The following is a 16141-nucleotide window of genomic DNA, read 5'->3' as shown; positions in this document are numbered from 1 at the left end:
AATTCTTTTATAATTTATTAAAGCCGCAATGGTAATAGACTGTATATAACCCAAAAGCTTTAACTTAGTTTAGTTACTGGTAGGGAGTAAGGGAGTAATATCATGTGACAAAATATCCTTTACACCTTAGGCAGTCCCTTTGAAAGTGCCCTATTCTTGAATGTTCAAAAAAATATTTAATACTAAAACTTGGTGTTTAAGTGGTTAAAACTACAAATGAAACTTGTAACTGTGTTGTGATCCTATATGTGATATGCGTTTAAATGTCTACTATAAAAGGTCTCATTATGCCTGTGTAAGATTATAAAATTTCAGTCATCTTCAGTTTTTTCATGAAAAATTAGATCTAGTTTTTGTCTTCACCTTTGAAACGAAGAAATTCTAGAAGAAGTTCAAAAAGTTTTCATGTAAAGGAAATAAATCATTCCTTACAGATATTTTCATACCATCAAATAGTATCCTATAACAATGAATTTTTCTGTGGCTATTGGAGATGACAATTTTTTCAACCAAAATATTATAATTATAATCTTACACGATTGTAAAAGAATTGGACCTTTTTTGTAGAGTATAGACATAGTAAATTAGGTAAAAATATATTATCAATGTTTAATGTGCCAAATATTCGTGTTATCTATTTTAAATGTTTACGATAAATGAGTTTAGTACTGTAGAAGAAAACAAAGGGAGATGAAAATGACTATCAGAAAAATGTTACATTCAAGCTATTCATATGAATAATTATTTATATAAACTGATCGATGTGAGCTTCAAATTATTGATGAAAGTACATCACTCAGAGGGATTTGCACAATCTGAGGTAGCATGTAAATAAGTATTACTGTCAACGGACAAACAATATCAGTATTAAAGATCTCAAAATTATTAATAATATTTTCTATTGCTTCAATTATTCAAGTTCAATAATAAATACACGTGTTAGGTAAAATCTCGTAGTTATTTCGCTCTTACATAATTTCTAATATATCAATCAACAATGTAGCAAAACATTGGCTTGACAACTTTACTGCTTATTGCAATGGAACAGGTGTGAAACAAAACAATTAAAAGTATCAAAAATATAATCATCAGTAGCTTCTTAGTAATAGTAAAGTGTGCGTTGTTGATTACTGACATCAGGATCAAGGACTAGAGACCCTTCCTACTTAATATTATTACTTACAATTTCTAAATGAATCCATATATAATGTAAATAGTAGAAAATTCAGTAATATTCACTGATACAATAATGAGTTTTCATGACAAGTTTATGATAGCACGATTTCAAAGTATTCCACCAGATTATCATATCGAGTACATATCCCACACAACCACCAAATTTCGAGGGCAAGGTATATTTTCATTGTAACATGTAATATATGCTTCCAAGTTACAGCAAAGTTTTATTGATTGTTCGTGATACTAACATCATAAATATTGACATTAAACTTAATTGCTTCAAAATAGGAAGAGTACATGTATTTGACGTCACTGCTCCAAACGGTAAACTCCTTCTATTGCTGTCATTCGGCCAATTTGTTTTCAATACTCTGGTCACAACGTGTGAATTGTAAAGTCAGGATGTAACGAAACATAATGGTAGTATACCTTAGAAATGGTAGAAGCTAGTTGGCATACTATTTTCTTGCCAAATCTATCTCTGAGAATTAATCAGATAAGTACAATATAGTTGATATAAACGAAATAAAATTTTACAAAATAATACCGTTGCATAATTTATTCCAACAGCCCGAGCGATAGCCATTCTAATCTGGAGTGAAAGTTTCTAATTTTATTATCCAAAGACTACTGTAAAAAAAACCAATAAAGACCAAGAAAGAGATAATACCACATAATAATTGCTAATGTCTTTTAGAAGTTATTTGGCATAAACACAGTAATTTTAGTTACTTTTCATTTCATAAAAGTAACACACATTTTCTTATACCTTAAATTCAAGTTTACATTGGTACTATTGCGGCATTCAAAGCAATTTCAAGAGTAACGATTCGACTGTGTTGGAATTTATGAAAAAGTTTTAACCTAATTTTTCATTATTTATGATATGAATAAGAAATGAAATCGAGATTATTTTACACAAGTCGTTCTAGAGCAAATAAGAAAATAAATCTGTTCAAGTTTCATTTTTTTCATGCGTTCTCTACTTTCATGACATTCAAAACATCCAACGCAATACTCAAATAGCATTATGATTCTGAAATTGGTTGCTCGATTGCACCTAATACCGCAGATACTCGTTGAGTAATTCAGAACTACAGAGAGATTTTTAAGTCACTGTCTCCTTGGAATAATTTCATAGCACATACATTCGATGCCGTCAAGCTTTTAGTAAACATTTTATAAAAATATTTTGAAAAAGTGTAATGCAAGATATACGTCAGGACGCAATTATTGATACAACCAACATTATTCATCATAATTTCTCATTCATTAATACTAATAAAGAGTGATATTAGTCTCTGAGATTAGTCGTTTATTATAATTTTAAATTTTGACAAAATAATACCTGATCAAAAAGCATGAAAGCCAACCTTGTTAAATTAAATATTATATGTCAGAATTTAACATGTGCAATGAATCCTACCTCCAACGCAAACTCAGCAAGCCAAGCATATTCTGTTATATATTCAGAAACTTTCAGAGAATCAGACTTAACTAATGTCCAGTCAAATGACTAACTAAAAGAATCAGTCGAAATAATTAACATCATTGTTACTAATTCATTTCAATTACTTGACTGTAATTGTATTACCAATTTGATTGTTATCTATACTTCAAAATTCTTAACTACAATAGAAGAAATTCCATTTAAGTTCAAGTGATTTTATAATTGGAATTCAACTGCCTACCGACTATTATACGTACCTATAATCTAATTTATAGAACCGAACCGATCAACCCTGATAGTCAAAGTAATCAATTTCAGGCTCAGGTGATTTTGAAGTCACTGGTGCAGACTGGACCTTATGACTTTTTTTAGTAGGCAATGGTAACACTTCTACGTTCCTGTAACACACAAGTTCAAATATTTCGTTTATGGACTTGAATTAACAAAGAACCATAGTATCTCTCACGATTAGGTTCATTTTAAAAAAATTTTCGTTATTTTACCTGAAAGAGCTTGAAGCTGTTGCGGAATTTAACATTGGTCCTGGTACTTTCCTTTGGCCACTTTCTCTTTGTAGCATTTCAAGTAAACTTAAACTTGGTAACCAGCACTGGAATTGAATGAATTATACATTACAAAATTGAATACCTCAAGTGAAGAGGCAACATATTACGGGTAGCGAATAGTTCAGTATACCTTATCTTTCACAGCAGTAGCAACAATATTGCGTTTGGGTTCTCGATCGTACGCTTGACTTTCGCATCCGAAGTGTTCGCAACATTCATGAACAAAATGACGTTTGTCACGGTTCATACTTTCGAATGAGTAGCTCCTAGATTTTTGTTTAGAAATCTTAGCCAGTTGAACTAGTTCAGTTAGTTTGTCGTGTACCATCTGGCAGAAGACTGGATCTTTTTTACCCCACTGCTTCATAAACTCAGTGTATCTCGGCATTAATTTCCCACTTAGATCTGGATTGACTATTTGCAGGCCTAACGCCAATCTTCGATTTCTTTCAATCATCTTACACTCCTCGTTACATTCCAAAGTTTTTAACTGGTTTTGCTTTCTTGCACCCTGTCCTAGGACGTCTTCCAAATCCACAGAATGTCCCAGCTGCATCTCAGCCATTTTACTAGCCAGAATTCCACTGGCTATTCTTTGGAATTCACGAGAATTCTCTGCACATGCTCGGCTCATAGTTCTATGTCCACACTGACACGTCACCTTCAAAGGACAAGATATACAATTTTTAAAATTAACTTGATTGGTGAACGAGCCTTACAAATTTCCAAGATAGAATTTATGCTTTCTTTTTAATACTTAGAAATTGCGAATGCTCTTTATTAATTATGCTAACCTTGACCATCTCTTTACATGGCATTTCAGGACATTTTCCTTCATGACATGGTGCTGAACAAATATGTCCGCACAATTCCCTTGCAGTTGTACATGGCTGAGCACAGACTTGCCCTGGTTTCTCACACAGCCCAGGATGACAAATGGTTATACATTTGTGCCTCTTACATGAAAGAGGCTTATTGCATGCTAACCCACATGAAACTTCATTAACATGACAGGGAACTGCTTTTCGCAGTTCGTGTTTACCGTAACACCATTTTTGCGTGAGTACTGTGCATGGCGGACACGTTGGTTCACTGTGACAATTATGCAGCACAGAGTGATCGCACACATGCTGTCGTGAGCAAGGCCTGTCACACGTTGGACGTCTCGTCCCACATGGTACAGGAGGGTAGATTACAGCGGCACCACACTCACAATAAAGTTCCTCAAAACTGCTCCGCCAGCAGGGCTGACATCTACCTAAGATTTTTAAGTTTTAAATTGTTAAATAAAGCAATTACAATGTGACTAAAAAAAGCTCGAGGCACTTACCTTTGTGACAAGTCTGCTCACACTTGTGTCTTCCGCAACTCAGAGAATGCGTACAAGGCAAAGGACAGATGTGTTCAATGTCGATGCAACACATCTGGTTACATTTATGTCTTCCGCAAGAACGTTTCTTCGTGCATCGTTTCTGGCACCGTGCATCATCTGCTTTGGTCGTCAATTCCTTACATGGGATCTCTTTGTCCATGTTGCCGCAACGACATTTCACTTTTGTTGTCAATTCGCACTCAGGGCATTCTCCCTGATGACAGTTGGATTTGCACATGTGAGGATTACCTGAGGGAAAATTGAAATGATCACGTGTTATCAATTATTATATGTTCTTACGAATTAATCTAAGGTGTAAAGTTGAGAAATGGCTTGTTTTCTACATGTGAATATCATTGTAATTGACAACAGCATAGCCCAATACATAAGTTATTTCCAAATACATATATGTAGAGATAAGAAAAGTAATGTTCGTTATAAAAGTATGCCAACTTACTGGGTTGCCCACACTTGAGGCGCTTGCAGCACTTTTTGTCGCAAACTGGAATCTCGTCCAAGCAGCTATTTCGTGGCTCAGTTAACGGTGTTTGTCCACAGCAGCAGTGAGATACAGCTTCTGGTCTAAGTACACATGGCTCGCAAGGCCCTGGGTGACATACAGCTTTACAGTTATGATTACCGCACTCTAATAATTTGTTACAAATAGATTCGCAGCAGTAAGTTGCTGCAACATCAGCCACACAAGGGACATCACGACTATCTTTCCCACAGTAACATTCTGTAAACACATGAGATGAAGGTAATCAGTTGAAAATACTACATTGTATAGCTCATTCAATTACCGTAATATAACTAATTTCTATTTTTTTCATTGGTACAAATACATAAATTACGAACCCTGATGCACGAGTTTTTCACAGTCTCCGCAATCTCCAAGATGACATTTTCGCTCACAGGTATGAGTTGTGCAGTTCAAAATTTTCTTACAAGTTTCAGAGCACACTAATGGTGTACCAGTACTACATTTTAAAGTTTGTGAAGTTCTGCCGCAGCCGCAATATTTCGTAACCATCGCAACACAAGGCGGACAAGGCCCAGGATGGCACAGTAAATTACATTTGTGTATACAGTTCGATTTTGATCTGAGACGGCCACAAACATCGCCACACGAGTGAGCAACATCTCGCCGATCCCACTCTGGATTGTTGGTATTACCACAGAAGCAAAAGTAATCCTCTGGAATAGCTGCAGTCACATTTTGACAAGCGGGGCAACGCCATCCATTTTCTGTATGAAATAAGCAAAATCACATACCTCAAAGATCAGTGTGAAAATTTCTGGACTGAATTTGTGTCACTTGACGAAATAGCATTCTTTTCAGGAATTTCACATAGAAATGGATACAAATTGGCTATTGCAAGTTAAAATTGTAGTGTACAACATTTGCAGTGAAGGGTTTGAAACAAAATGCTCATTTACAACGAATCTAGCGTTTGTTTACCAGCTTGTGAAGATTTTGCCCATTTTTTAGTGCACTTAAGGTGAAGCACGTGATAGCAATTCGAGCATGACCACACAGCATCTTGCTGCCTGACACGATCGCAACAAACTAAACATTCCAATTGTCCTCGGTTTAACTGTTCAGTGAGACGTTCTCTTTGACTGGCGTCATCATCTGTGTGTCAGATGAAAAAAAATTAGTATAAGTAATTTACTCATTTGAAATACTGTCAACTGAATATCATCCCAAAAGTAAGGGTCATTGATATCTTACCTTTTTCCGATCTTTTGTTACTCAATCGCTTCACATTGTTTCCTCCTTTGACATCTTCGTCGTTCTTGTATCGCCAATTTTCCCTCTCTTTATCCCTGATACCTTTTGAATTATCCTTATCCTTGGACTTATCCTTGTCTCTGATCCGATCTCCTCTTTCCTCTCTTTCGTAATTATTTTTGTATCCATTGTAATCTGCATAGCTAGTTTTCTTCTCCCTTATTGCAGATTCATACTTATCACTGTATCTATCTCTTTTATCACGATACCGTTCTCCACGGTCCTCGTTAAAATATCTTCTAACACTCTTACCACCCATTTGACTGTGCTCCATGTCAGAATTGTGACTAGAATAATTTTGATCGCCGTAATACTTGGCCGCACCACCAGACTGTCGAGTATTATCATGTCTAAAGGTTTTATAGTGCTTATCAACAGTCCCTTCCACAGATGGAATTCCATCTTCTTCACCGTGATACGAACCATTCTCAAAATTTTCTCTAGCACTGGAATTACCTGTCCATTTTCTTCTATCGGTATCCTTATCACTTGTATAATTACAACCATTATCCGAGTAATGTCTGGTGTTAGAATACCTATCGTTTTGGAATTTGCGATTCTTCGGATTCTGATTCCGGACAGAATTCTTAAATAAACTTGTATTTTGATATTGAGCATCCTGAGCGTCCCTTTGCTTATAACTATCGCTTTTTTTATTTCCGTCATATTTTCTATCCTTCTTATCACGCTTATTTCTAATATCCACATGGTCCACTTTCGGTGTGTTTGAATCGTGAAAAAAAGTTAAATTTTCCGACTGCTGAGTCGAGGAATCATAATTTCCCAGCACAATTCTGCCATTATTTTCACTACTGCTAGTAGCGGAGTTTGTCCCAGCTGTTTGCAGCACCTTCAAACAGCTGGGTATAAACTCACCAGCAGTTGCATGCAGGTTTGAATTCTCAACAACACTGGGATCAATCGTTTTCTGAGGAAAGAACGGTAATTTACCGTGGTAGTTCTTTTTCCTAAGTTTGTCGTTCGGGTTCCCACTCTTGCATTTAAACGGTGGAAGATTCGGCTGCGATCTGTTGTTCTCAAAGAAAGGTTGCGGCCTTGCATACTGAGTACCACCAGCCATCTGCGGATCCTGATAGGCATTGGCTAAGGGCTCTTGACGCAGGTTCGAGATACTCGGCTGCACGTTGGAACCGTTCTCAGGATAATAGCTCCAGTTGCGCGCCACATTCCCCTGATTTGAATACCCATGAAAATTTGGGTCTTCAGGCCCGTAATAGGACCCATCCCAGCTTGCCATGGCGATGCCGCGACGGCAAAGGGACTTCCCAGGCTTCTGCCTCCGCCAAAGGGTGGCTCACCTACAACGGATTTTTGTAAATGAGTTGAAGGATTACAGGCTTCGAGTATGGGGCAATATGGTGCAATGATCTGGTTATAAGCTGATCTCAAAACAACTAACCAAACTCCATAGTTTAACCAATATCTTTTAACGGAGTAAATTACCCACATACCTGATAAAATGGGTCGTCGATTCTGGCGCAGAAGGATTGATTCAGGGTATTTGGGATGTTCCAATCCGGCGACTAGCGCAGTGTTGCGAATATTGATAAGGAAAGTAAGGTGGAATATTTTTACTTATTTCTTACCAGCGTTAAATCAAAATTAAAAGTAGGCAAACGCTCCGTGCGAATCTCTTGGGTACGTGGCGTTCGAACGAACTAAAATCACGTAACAAATGGAGGCGAAGCGTCACAATAATATGTGAACGGAAGCTTTGGTAAATAAACATATTACATTTCATTATTGTTCTTGTCGTAAATTTAGACCTGTTTATCATACGCGTTTAATTATTCACACTTAGAATACCCTTGACCTCGATTTAAATGATTAAATAATCACTAATTGAGAGTCTTTTTTTCTCAGCTGTACGCACAACCCACAGACATCGATAATTGCGCGAAAAATTAAAACTGTCAAAAATGACATTCCACCGACGATAATTATACTCATCGGATATCTCATGAATTAAAATCCCCATTATTTCGTAATGATGTTACGTTGTCTTCATTCCAATTTCGAATTCGCACTACGTACTTTGCCTCAATGTTTTGTCAGCAATTTACGCGGTTTGCGTAACCTCGAATTTACCCTTCTTGTAAAGTTCAAAATTCATTTTTCCTTCAATGAACAAAGTCGATAGCCAGCTAATGGTTAGTTAAAATTCAGTAATTGATTTGTTATTCATAAGTACGACTAATTCTCGTTCGAGTATATAATCCAAAGTAATACACATTTTAATTCCCATCGATAATTCATGATACAAATCTGGGAAATCTTGAACATAAACATTGTTGTAAATTTGATGTTTTTTAGGCGCAATAATTTTAGAAGACCATGTCGATGGATGAAACTACCAGAACCATGTCAAGTATGTCGTCTGAGGATCGAGTGCAGTCCGTGACGAGTACGTCTCAAAACCTCGTGAGCAGTAACAGTGCAGAGTCAAGTTCGCCACGCGGTACGGACCAAGCTAGTCGCCAAAACAACTTGCAGAGGATTCAGCAACGCAAACATCAAGTTTTCAACTGGCCCCAGTTAAAAAAGCTGTTAAAACTGGCAAATTACAGCTCGTGTCAAGCTGACGAGTGCAAATGCAACGGATGGAAGAACGCGCAACCTCTGACTAAGTCTCCAAAGAATGACATGCAGCAACCAGCTGCTAACTTTTCCGATCCATGTCGAAGCTGCACCCATGTACTCGAAAAGCACATCACACATCTGCAAGCCCAAAGTGACGACGAAATTAACAAACTACTCGGCATGGTCATTGACGTCGACAACATTTTCATGGGAATGCACAGGGAAGAGGATCCGGATACAAAAAAAGTCTATTACTATTTATTTAAACTTTTGCGAAAATGTATCCTTTCTATGACTAAACCAACAATAGAGGGACCTCTGGGTCAACCACCTTTTGAGAGGCCTAGCATAGCTAAGGCTATAACTAATTTTGTGCTCTACAAATTTGGCCATTTATCCCAACGCGAATGGCAAGCGATGTACGATTTAGCCAAAATGTTTTTGCACTGTTTAAATCATTGGAATTTTGAGACTCCGAGTGCCAGAAGAACAGCTGGTAACGCCGAAGAAGCACCCGCCTATAAAATAAACTACACACGTTGGCTTGTCTTTTGCCATGTACCAGCCTTCTGCGATTCCTTACCACATTATGATACTACACTCGTATTTGGAAGAACTTTGCTTCAAGCTGTATTCAAATCAGTCTGCAGACAACTCATGGACAAATGCCATAGCGAACGAGACAGAATGTCACCCGAAAAGAGAGTTCTAGTCCTGACCCACTTTCCTAAGTATGTGTAACACTTTTTTTGGAAGCTTCGATTTGTGACAGACATAAATTTCCAAATTTACTAATTCCAAATACGTATCCCAATTCACTACATTCTACATTTTCTGATGTACAGGTTTTTATCCATGCTAGAAGTGGAAATATACTCTGATGGCTCTCCTATATGGGATCCAGAATTTAAACAAGTACCCCCGTCACATTTACAAGCTGCCTTAGAATCAAAGGGAAGTCAATCACGGCGACCTGGTGAATTTGAGAAAATCAGTGTAGCACACAATGATAAAGACAATTATACGACAATAAATATAAGCCCAGGAATAAAAAAACTTCCTGAAAAACGATCTCACTCAGAGGGAAAGCCTGATTTGAAAAGGCGTAGGAACGAAGAAGCTTTTGAAGACTTGCCGGAAGAAACTGTAGCAGAAATTGTAGCGACGATAAATGATCCTAACTATATGTGCGGACCTGACGCAGTATTCCCACCAAATGTGCCGAGAGATGAAACTGCAAAAATTGAGGAAAGCCGAAAGATAATAGAGTTCCATGTAATTGGAAATAGCCTGACACAACCAGTATCGAAGCAAACTATGCTCTGGTTGATAGGATTGCATAACGTTTTCAGTCACCAATTACCCAGGATGCCAAAAGAATATATATCTCAACTCGTCTTTGATCCGTAAGTAATTCTTATCTTCTTGGGAAAAACCTCCAAGTTTCATGATTACTTCTGATTGTCCTTTAATTTCTTTAAACAGAAAACATAAAACTCTGGCGCTTATCAAGGATGGAAGACCCATTGGCGGAATTTGTTTTCGTATGTTTGCAACCCAAGGATTTACGGAAATCGTATTTTGCGCTGTGACAAGTCAAGAGCAAGTCAAAGGATATGGTACACACTTGATGAACATGCTCAAGGATTATCATATAAAAAACAATATATTGCACTTTTTGACATTTGCTGATGAATTTGCCATCGGGTACTTCAAGAAACAGGGTTTTAGCAAAGACATAAAAATGTCTAGACCCATGTACCAAGGGTATATCAAAGATTACGAAGGCGCTACTCTGATGCACTGTGAACTTAATGCTAAAATTGTGTATACAGAATTCACTGCAGTTATAAGAAAACAGAAAGAAATAATCAAAAAATTGATATATCAAAGGCAACAAGAGATACAAAAGGTTCATCCTGGCCTGACTTGCTTCAAAGAAGGCGTGCGAGGAATTCCTGTAGAATCTATCCCAGGAATACGGGAAACTGGATGGAAAAGTTACGCTCAAACGAGAACAAGAGGCGTCGCAAAAGGAACGCAGGGACCAGAGCCAATGGAGGCTTGTTTGGATGTGACAGATTCATTATACAACGCCTTAAAAAGTGTTCTGAATACTGTTAAAAATAATAGCACTGCATGGCCGTTCCTAAAGCCTGTTGATAAAAATGATGTCCCTGATTATTATGATCACATCAAATATCCAATGGGTAAATTTGTTACATATGCATCGATTATTGTAATAGAGATGATGATTAATGTTTTGTTTTTTTTTCATATTTTCAGACCTAAAAACTATGAGTGACCGTCTTAAGGCCAGATATTATGTCACCCGGAGATTGTTCATAGCTGATATGACACGAATATTTACAAATTGTCGATTGTACAATAGCCCAGATACGGAATATTATAGATGTGCCAATGCGTTGGAAAAATATTTTCAAACAAGAATGAAAGAAATAGGTCTTTGGGACAAATAATGAGGACTTCATCAAGTTTAGGATGATTGTACCCTGTCCAGTCTACAGCGTCGTACCAATTATACAGTGCAATTTCAGTGACATTCACCTAACTGATGGCTGAGTACTGATTTTATGACGCTTTGTGCTTTATGCACTAAACACTTTTATTATTTATTATGCTAAACTATATGTTTCCCGATGTATGCTATTGCGTACTATGATATTTACGAGAAAATCGCTTGCAAATGAATAACGTTTCGAAAATCTGCGTTAATTAATTTGTGAATGACTTCTTAAGTAAATATTTCGGGTATCAGAGGATGTCAAACATATGTTTAATGTGAGTTGTTCTTATAGCTAGGAGTCTCACAAAGTAAAGAGCTACGAATATGTGATTCCAGGATTCGCAGTCTGTATATATTATCGTAAATTAGAGAATAATTTGAATTAAGATTAGCTACTGATTAGTTCAATTTCGATTTAAGTAATGTTAGTCAGGTGCTGCAAATGAATAATCAATGGATATACATGCTTATGTATATGTAATATACATGCAATATATGTTTAAATAAAGATAACCGACTTTTGTAAATATATTTCTATCGATTAGATAACAATTTGTAAATTCATTAAACGACACACTTACAAGGCTGGAGAAAGAAATTGATATACTCAGTCTCAGGAATTATTGTATGAATCGTTGAATAACTCAAGTTTTGTATACTATTGTCAAACAAATTATCTGTGTAAAACAGTCAAGAATTTACGTAGGTAGAGAATTTTCAAGCGTTGCATTGGAGTTCAACTACATTGCTTCATGGTCTAATTAATGTAACTAGCCAAATAGGTAATTAATTAATGTAATACAGTGATTATAATAATGCCTCTCTTCATGGTCAGCCTCTGGAACAGTGCATTCCTCAAGTTCACGACAGTAGTCATGATATGTTGCTTGAATAAAACTTTCCTACTACTCGTGATTCATTCATTATTTAGACAAAATAAATGAAATTCGTTCATTACTATCGCAAATTTGTATTCTAGTAATAGGTATAAAAAGAAAGTCAGATTATTCTATTGTGGTCTGCAATGAGTACCAATTAGTTTGAGAAAGTTTCTTATCTCTTTCTGGTAAGAAGATTTATAATACTTTTTTTTCCGTTTCTGAAACAGTTGTGGGATGTTACAAGTCTCGGATATATTTTCTTCAGTATTCTAAAAAAAATTTTCATAACTTTCTGAAAAAACAACCGAAAACTAGTTCTGGAGCAAAAAGTTTATTCCAGAAAACTTAATGTTCTTTACCTTTGTGTAAATATGCAGGTTTTTGCGTATCAGTATCATAAATCAAACCGGTTGTTTGAAAAAGATTGTATAATGCGGATGTATCTTACTATCACTGGGGAATAGCTAACTTAATTTTATACTTTTATAACAATGTCGTATATCAACGAAGCTCATGCTGCTATCATTGTCTCACAGAAATGGGGAACTCTGCTACACAACCGATGAATCTGAGTACAATGCACATACTTATCATTTTTTTAAAAGCACATATGTTACGAAAATAGCAATTATTAGCATTGTGAAAACGACGGTAGTCACTGAAATAATACATCCGTGTGGTATTACTATGACTTCTGATACAATTATAGCAGGTAGAACAGTTAACGAGATGGTTGGAGGTCGTCAGATGTTATCATGAACTTGAAATCAGTTTCACTAAAAAAACTTCACATACCAGAATGCATGGAACATAATCAACACAAAATGTTCTCCCTGAAAGTTACCTCATTCATAAGCTGACAATAACAATAAGTTCACCAGATTCATGATCATTATTATTGCAAATATTCATCAGTCAGTTTGTGCATATTCTACAGGTAGTGCAATATCTATAAACAGTGAATGAGATCACAATAAGGAATTATTTTGAGTTTACGCAAATTGATGTGTTAAGTTTGTAGAAGAAGAATGATAATGGCAGGAAAATAATTGCAATAATTCTATTGCGTTAAAATGCTTTATTTCAAATATGTGAAGTGAATCCCACAAATTTCTCTTTACGCCCACTAGGTGAAGCAGGGGAAGAAAATATTCTGCATGCTCTGGTTGCTTCAGGCACTGTACGTTCAATCAGTGGGATATGGTAAAGTGCAATTAACTAATTAGTGCATATGCCATTATATATTATTTAAAGATAGTGATTGGGATCCCTATCAATTTTGTGCTAAAAGTACGAGTAACGCAGTAAAATTTAACGGTGTTTATAATTATTTTCCAGGTTTATAACAGCATTAGCAACATTGTATAAATTATTTTAATAATTTATCCATCAACTGTAATTCAACTTGCAGGTTTTAACTATGAAAAATTTTGTCAAATAACAAGCATACAATTGTACACCAGTCGCAGTGAACAAAACAGAAAAGAGCCTAGGAACACAATTTAATTTGCGCTTATGATAAATAATTGTTCGACACACAAGTATGCTGAAAATGATGATCCTGATATTTGGAGCATACAACACTGAAGAGACAGGATGAGGCCTGATTATAGCAGCAGCGTTCGAGCAGGAGAAGGGAGATCATATAAAACTCCTTTCTCAGTTGCAATTCCGCACTCTTCAAGAGACTAACATACCACAAGGATCGTGTACTGTCTAGTCAGTTGGTTTTAATAGTCTTAATCAAACGCGATGTAAGTTGATAAGTATATGTCCTAGGACTTTCCAACTGATATTCCCAGTATTTCACTAAAACATTATCCATATATTCTAGTGTTTTAAAATGTGTGACGACGATGTGGCTGCACTAGTTGTCGACAATGGATCAGGCATGTGCAAAGCAGGATTCGCCGGAGATGATGCTCCAAGGGCTGTTTTTCCATCGATCGTTGGAAAACCTCGATACCAGGTAACCTTGGTCTGCCAATACTTGACCGTAGTATTCACAATCAAGTAATTTACATCATATCAAATGATTCGACTGTAATTTTGCACATTTTTGTCTACTTAAAGAAAACTGTTGCAATATTTTCAGGGTATAATGGTTGGTATGGGGCAAAAAGATAGCTACGTCGGAGATGAGGCTCAAAGTAAGAGAGGGGTACTCACGGTAAGATATCCTATCGAACATGGTATTGTTACAAATTGGGACGACATGGAAAAAATTTGGCATCATACATTCTACAACGAACTCAGAATCGCCCCAGAAGAACATCCTGTTCTTCTCACAGAAGCCCCATTAAATCCGAAAACAAACCGTGAAAAAATGACGCAGATCATGTTTGAAACTTTCAACTCACCAGCCATGTACGTCGCTATCCAAGCTGTCCTGTCTCTGTATGCGTCAGGAAGGACCACAGGCATAGTCTTGGATAGCGGAGATGGCGTATCACATACAGTCCCCATTTATGAGGGTAAGAAGAAGTGTTTAGTCACAGTTACATAAACCAAATTACAATTTGAACATTTTTTTCCACGTCATAATAATTCTTAATTTTCTATGTAAGCCTATACAATATTTTGAAATTATCTTCTATAAGTTTAGGTTCTATTATAAGATGAAATCCAATGTGGTCGTTCCCATTGTAAAAGAAAGGTACCATCAAGAGCAATGATGAAGTTCCATTGTCTTAGAATTGTAATATTGATTATGAGTAACGCTAGTTCATACAAGAATCTTTATATTAGTTTGTGCCGACATCAATTTTGTAATGAATAACCTGCGTTGTAATACAGGATATGCTCTGCCACATGCGATTCTACGTTTGGACCTGGCTGGGCGCGATCTGACCGATTATCTGATGAAAATTTTGACTGAAAGAGGATATTCCTTTACGACAACTGCTGAACGGGAAATCGTGAGAGATATTAAGGAGAAACTTTGCTACATAGCTCTAGACTTTCAGCAGGAAATGGCAACAGCTGCTGGATCCAGTGCTTTAGAAAAAAGTTACGAACTGCCCGATGGACAGGTGAGATAACGCCAGTAGTGAAACTACCGAAATAGAACACTGTCCTGGAACTCTATTTTCCAGGTCATAACAATTGGTAACGAACGTTTTCGTTGCCCAGAAGCAATGTTCCAGCCAAGTTTCTTAGGAATGGAGGCATGTGGTATTCATGAGACTACGTATAATTCCATTATGAAGTGTGATGTTGATATTCGTAAGGATCTCTATGCCAATTCTGTACTGTCTGGCGGCACAACAATGTATCCTGGAATCGCAGATAGAATGCAGAAGGAGATCACTGCTCTGGCTCCATCGACTATGAAAATAAAGATAATCGCACCACCAGAAAGAAAGTATTCGGTGTGGATTGGGGGATCTATTCTTGCGAGCTTGAGCACCTTCCAACAAATGTGGATATCTAAACAGGAATATGATGAATCAGGCGCATCTATTGTACATCGAAAATGTTTTTAACGCTTAATTCTTCTCGTTTCTTTTGCAATTACCTAATAAAAATATATATTATGTAAAAAAAACACAGTTTCGAATGGAGTGAACGACATTCTTGCATGAAAATTTCAATTGTTTATCCTATTGCACATTGATAATATCACTTTTTACTTTTTAAGCGGAAATCTTTTCTTCGTTAACTTGAGAAAACTTTGATTATCTTACCAAGGTTCAGTTTTCGTAATTTTTATGTTAATCGACAGTTTCATTTATAAGATAAGAAAAGTTTAATCTTCTACAGGGGACAAA

At 36.5% G+C, this 16141-nt stretch overlaps 3 protein-coding genes across 5 annotated transcripts; 2 read left to right on the top strand and 1 right to left on the bottom strand.

Annotated features, from left to right (window-relative positions):
- Positions 1 to 26: 26 nt before the first annotated feature.
- On the bottom strand, positions 27 to 7970 carry LOC124408451 (protein shuttle craft). Of its 3 annotated transcripts, XM_046885362.1 has the most exons (11): positions 7835 to 7969; positions 6303 to 7694; positions 6030 to 6203; positions 5426 to 5815; positions 5025 to 5306; positions 4526 to 4816; positions 3990 to 4453; positions 3326 to 3856; positions 3133 to 3239; positions 2887 to 3027; positions 27 to 1548 (listed from the first exon to the last, which is right to left on the bottom strand). In XM_046885362.1, exons 2-10 carry the CDS (start codon positions 7618 to 7620, stop codon positions 2916 to 2918), a joined length of 3669 nt encoding a protein of 1222 aa, XP_046741318.1. In that variant the 5' UTR covers positions 7621 to 7694; positions 7835 to 7969; the 3' UTR covers positions 27 to 1548; positions 2887 to 2915. The 3 variants fall into 3 exon arrangements, with proteins under 3 accessions (XP_046741318.1, XP_046741317.1, XP_046741316.1); XM_046885361.1 differs by having other exon boundaries at positions 27 to 3027; positions 6303 to 7681; positions 7835 to 7970; XM_046885360.1 differs by having other exon boundaries at positions 27 to 3027.
- A 32-nt stretch (positions 7971 to 8002) lies between these two features.
- On the top strand, positions 8003 to 11825 carry LOC124408452 (histone acetyltransferase KAT2A). Its single transcript, XM_046885364.1, has 5 exons — positions 8003 to 8100; positions 8697 to 9694; positions 9809 to 10369; positions 10449 to 11173; positions 11250 to 11825. Exons 2-5 carry the CDS (start codon positions 8718 to 8720, stop codon positions 11441 to 11443), a joined length of 2457 nt encoding a protein of 818 aa, XP_046741320.1. The 5' UTR covers positions 8003 to 8100; positions 8697 to 8717; the 3' UTR covers positions 11444 to 11825.
- A 1997-nt stretch (positions 11826 to 13822) lies between these two features.
- LOC124409774 (actin-5C-like) lies at positions 13823 to 15880 on the top strand. The gene is made up of 5 exons (XM_046887604.1): positions 13823 to 14125; positions 14206 to 14340; positions 14467 to 14845; positions 15168 to 15403; positions 15467 to 15880. Exons 2-5 carry the CDS (start codon positions 14215 to 14217, stop codon positions 15854 to 15856), a joined length of 1131 nt encoding a protein of 376 aa, XP_046743560.1. The 5' UTR covers positions 13823 to 14125; positions 14206 to 14214; the 3' UTR covers positions 15857 to 15880.
- Positions 15881 to 16141: the final 261 nt, after the last annotated feature.

Source organism: Diprion similis, chromosome 8 (assembly GCF_021155765.1).
Source record: "Diprion similis isolate iyDipSimi1 chromosome 8, iyDipSimi1.1, whole genome shotgun sequence".
NCBI lineage: Eukaryota > Metazoa > Arthropoda > Insecta > Hymenoptera > Diprionidae > Diprion > Diprion similis.
The sequence above is the reverse complement of the archived record's forward strand: the minus strand, read 5'-3'. Positions and strand labels throughout refer to the sequence as shown.

Excerpts from the sequence above, each read along its gene's own strand:
- LOC124408451 (XM_046885361.1), bottom strand. The coding sequence starts at position 7,620 with ATGGCAAGCTGGGATGGGTCCTATTACGGGCCTGAAGACCCAAATTTT. Across the intron at positions 4,454-4,525 it reads TGAGCAGACTTGTCACAAAG|GTAGATGTCAGCCCTGCTGG; the intron begins GTAAGTGCCTCG and ends TAAAAATCTTAG. Across the intron at positions 3,240-3,325 it reads CTACTGCTGTGAAAGATAAG|TGCTGGTTACCAAGTTTAAG; the intron begins GTATACTGAACT and ends ATTCAATTCCAG.
- LOC124408452 (XM_046885364.1), top strand. The coding sequence starts at position 8,718 with ATGTCGATGGATGAAACTACCAGAACCATGTCAAGTATGTCGTCTGAG. Across the intron at positions 9,695-9,808 it reads GTCCTGACCCACTTTCCTAA|GTTTTTATCCATGCTAGAAG; the intron begins GTATGTGTAACA and ends TCTGATGTACAG. Across the intron at positions 11,174-11,249 it reads TCACATCAAATATCCAATGG|ACCTAAAAACTATGAGTGAC; the intron begins GTAAATTTGTTA and ends TCATATTTTCAG.
- LOC124409774 (XM_046887604.1), top strand. The coding sequence starts at position 14,215 with ATGTGTGACGACGATGTGGCTGCACTAGTTGTCGACAATGGATCAGGC. Across the intron at positions 14,341-14,466 it reads TTGGAAAACCTCGATACCAG|GGTATAATGGTTGGTATGGG; the intron begins GTAACCTTGGTC and ends CAATATTTTCAG. Across the intron at positions 15,404-15,466 it reads ACGAACTGCCCGATGGACAG|GTCATAACAATTGGTAACGA; the intron begins GTGAGATAACGC and ends TCTATTTTCCAG.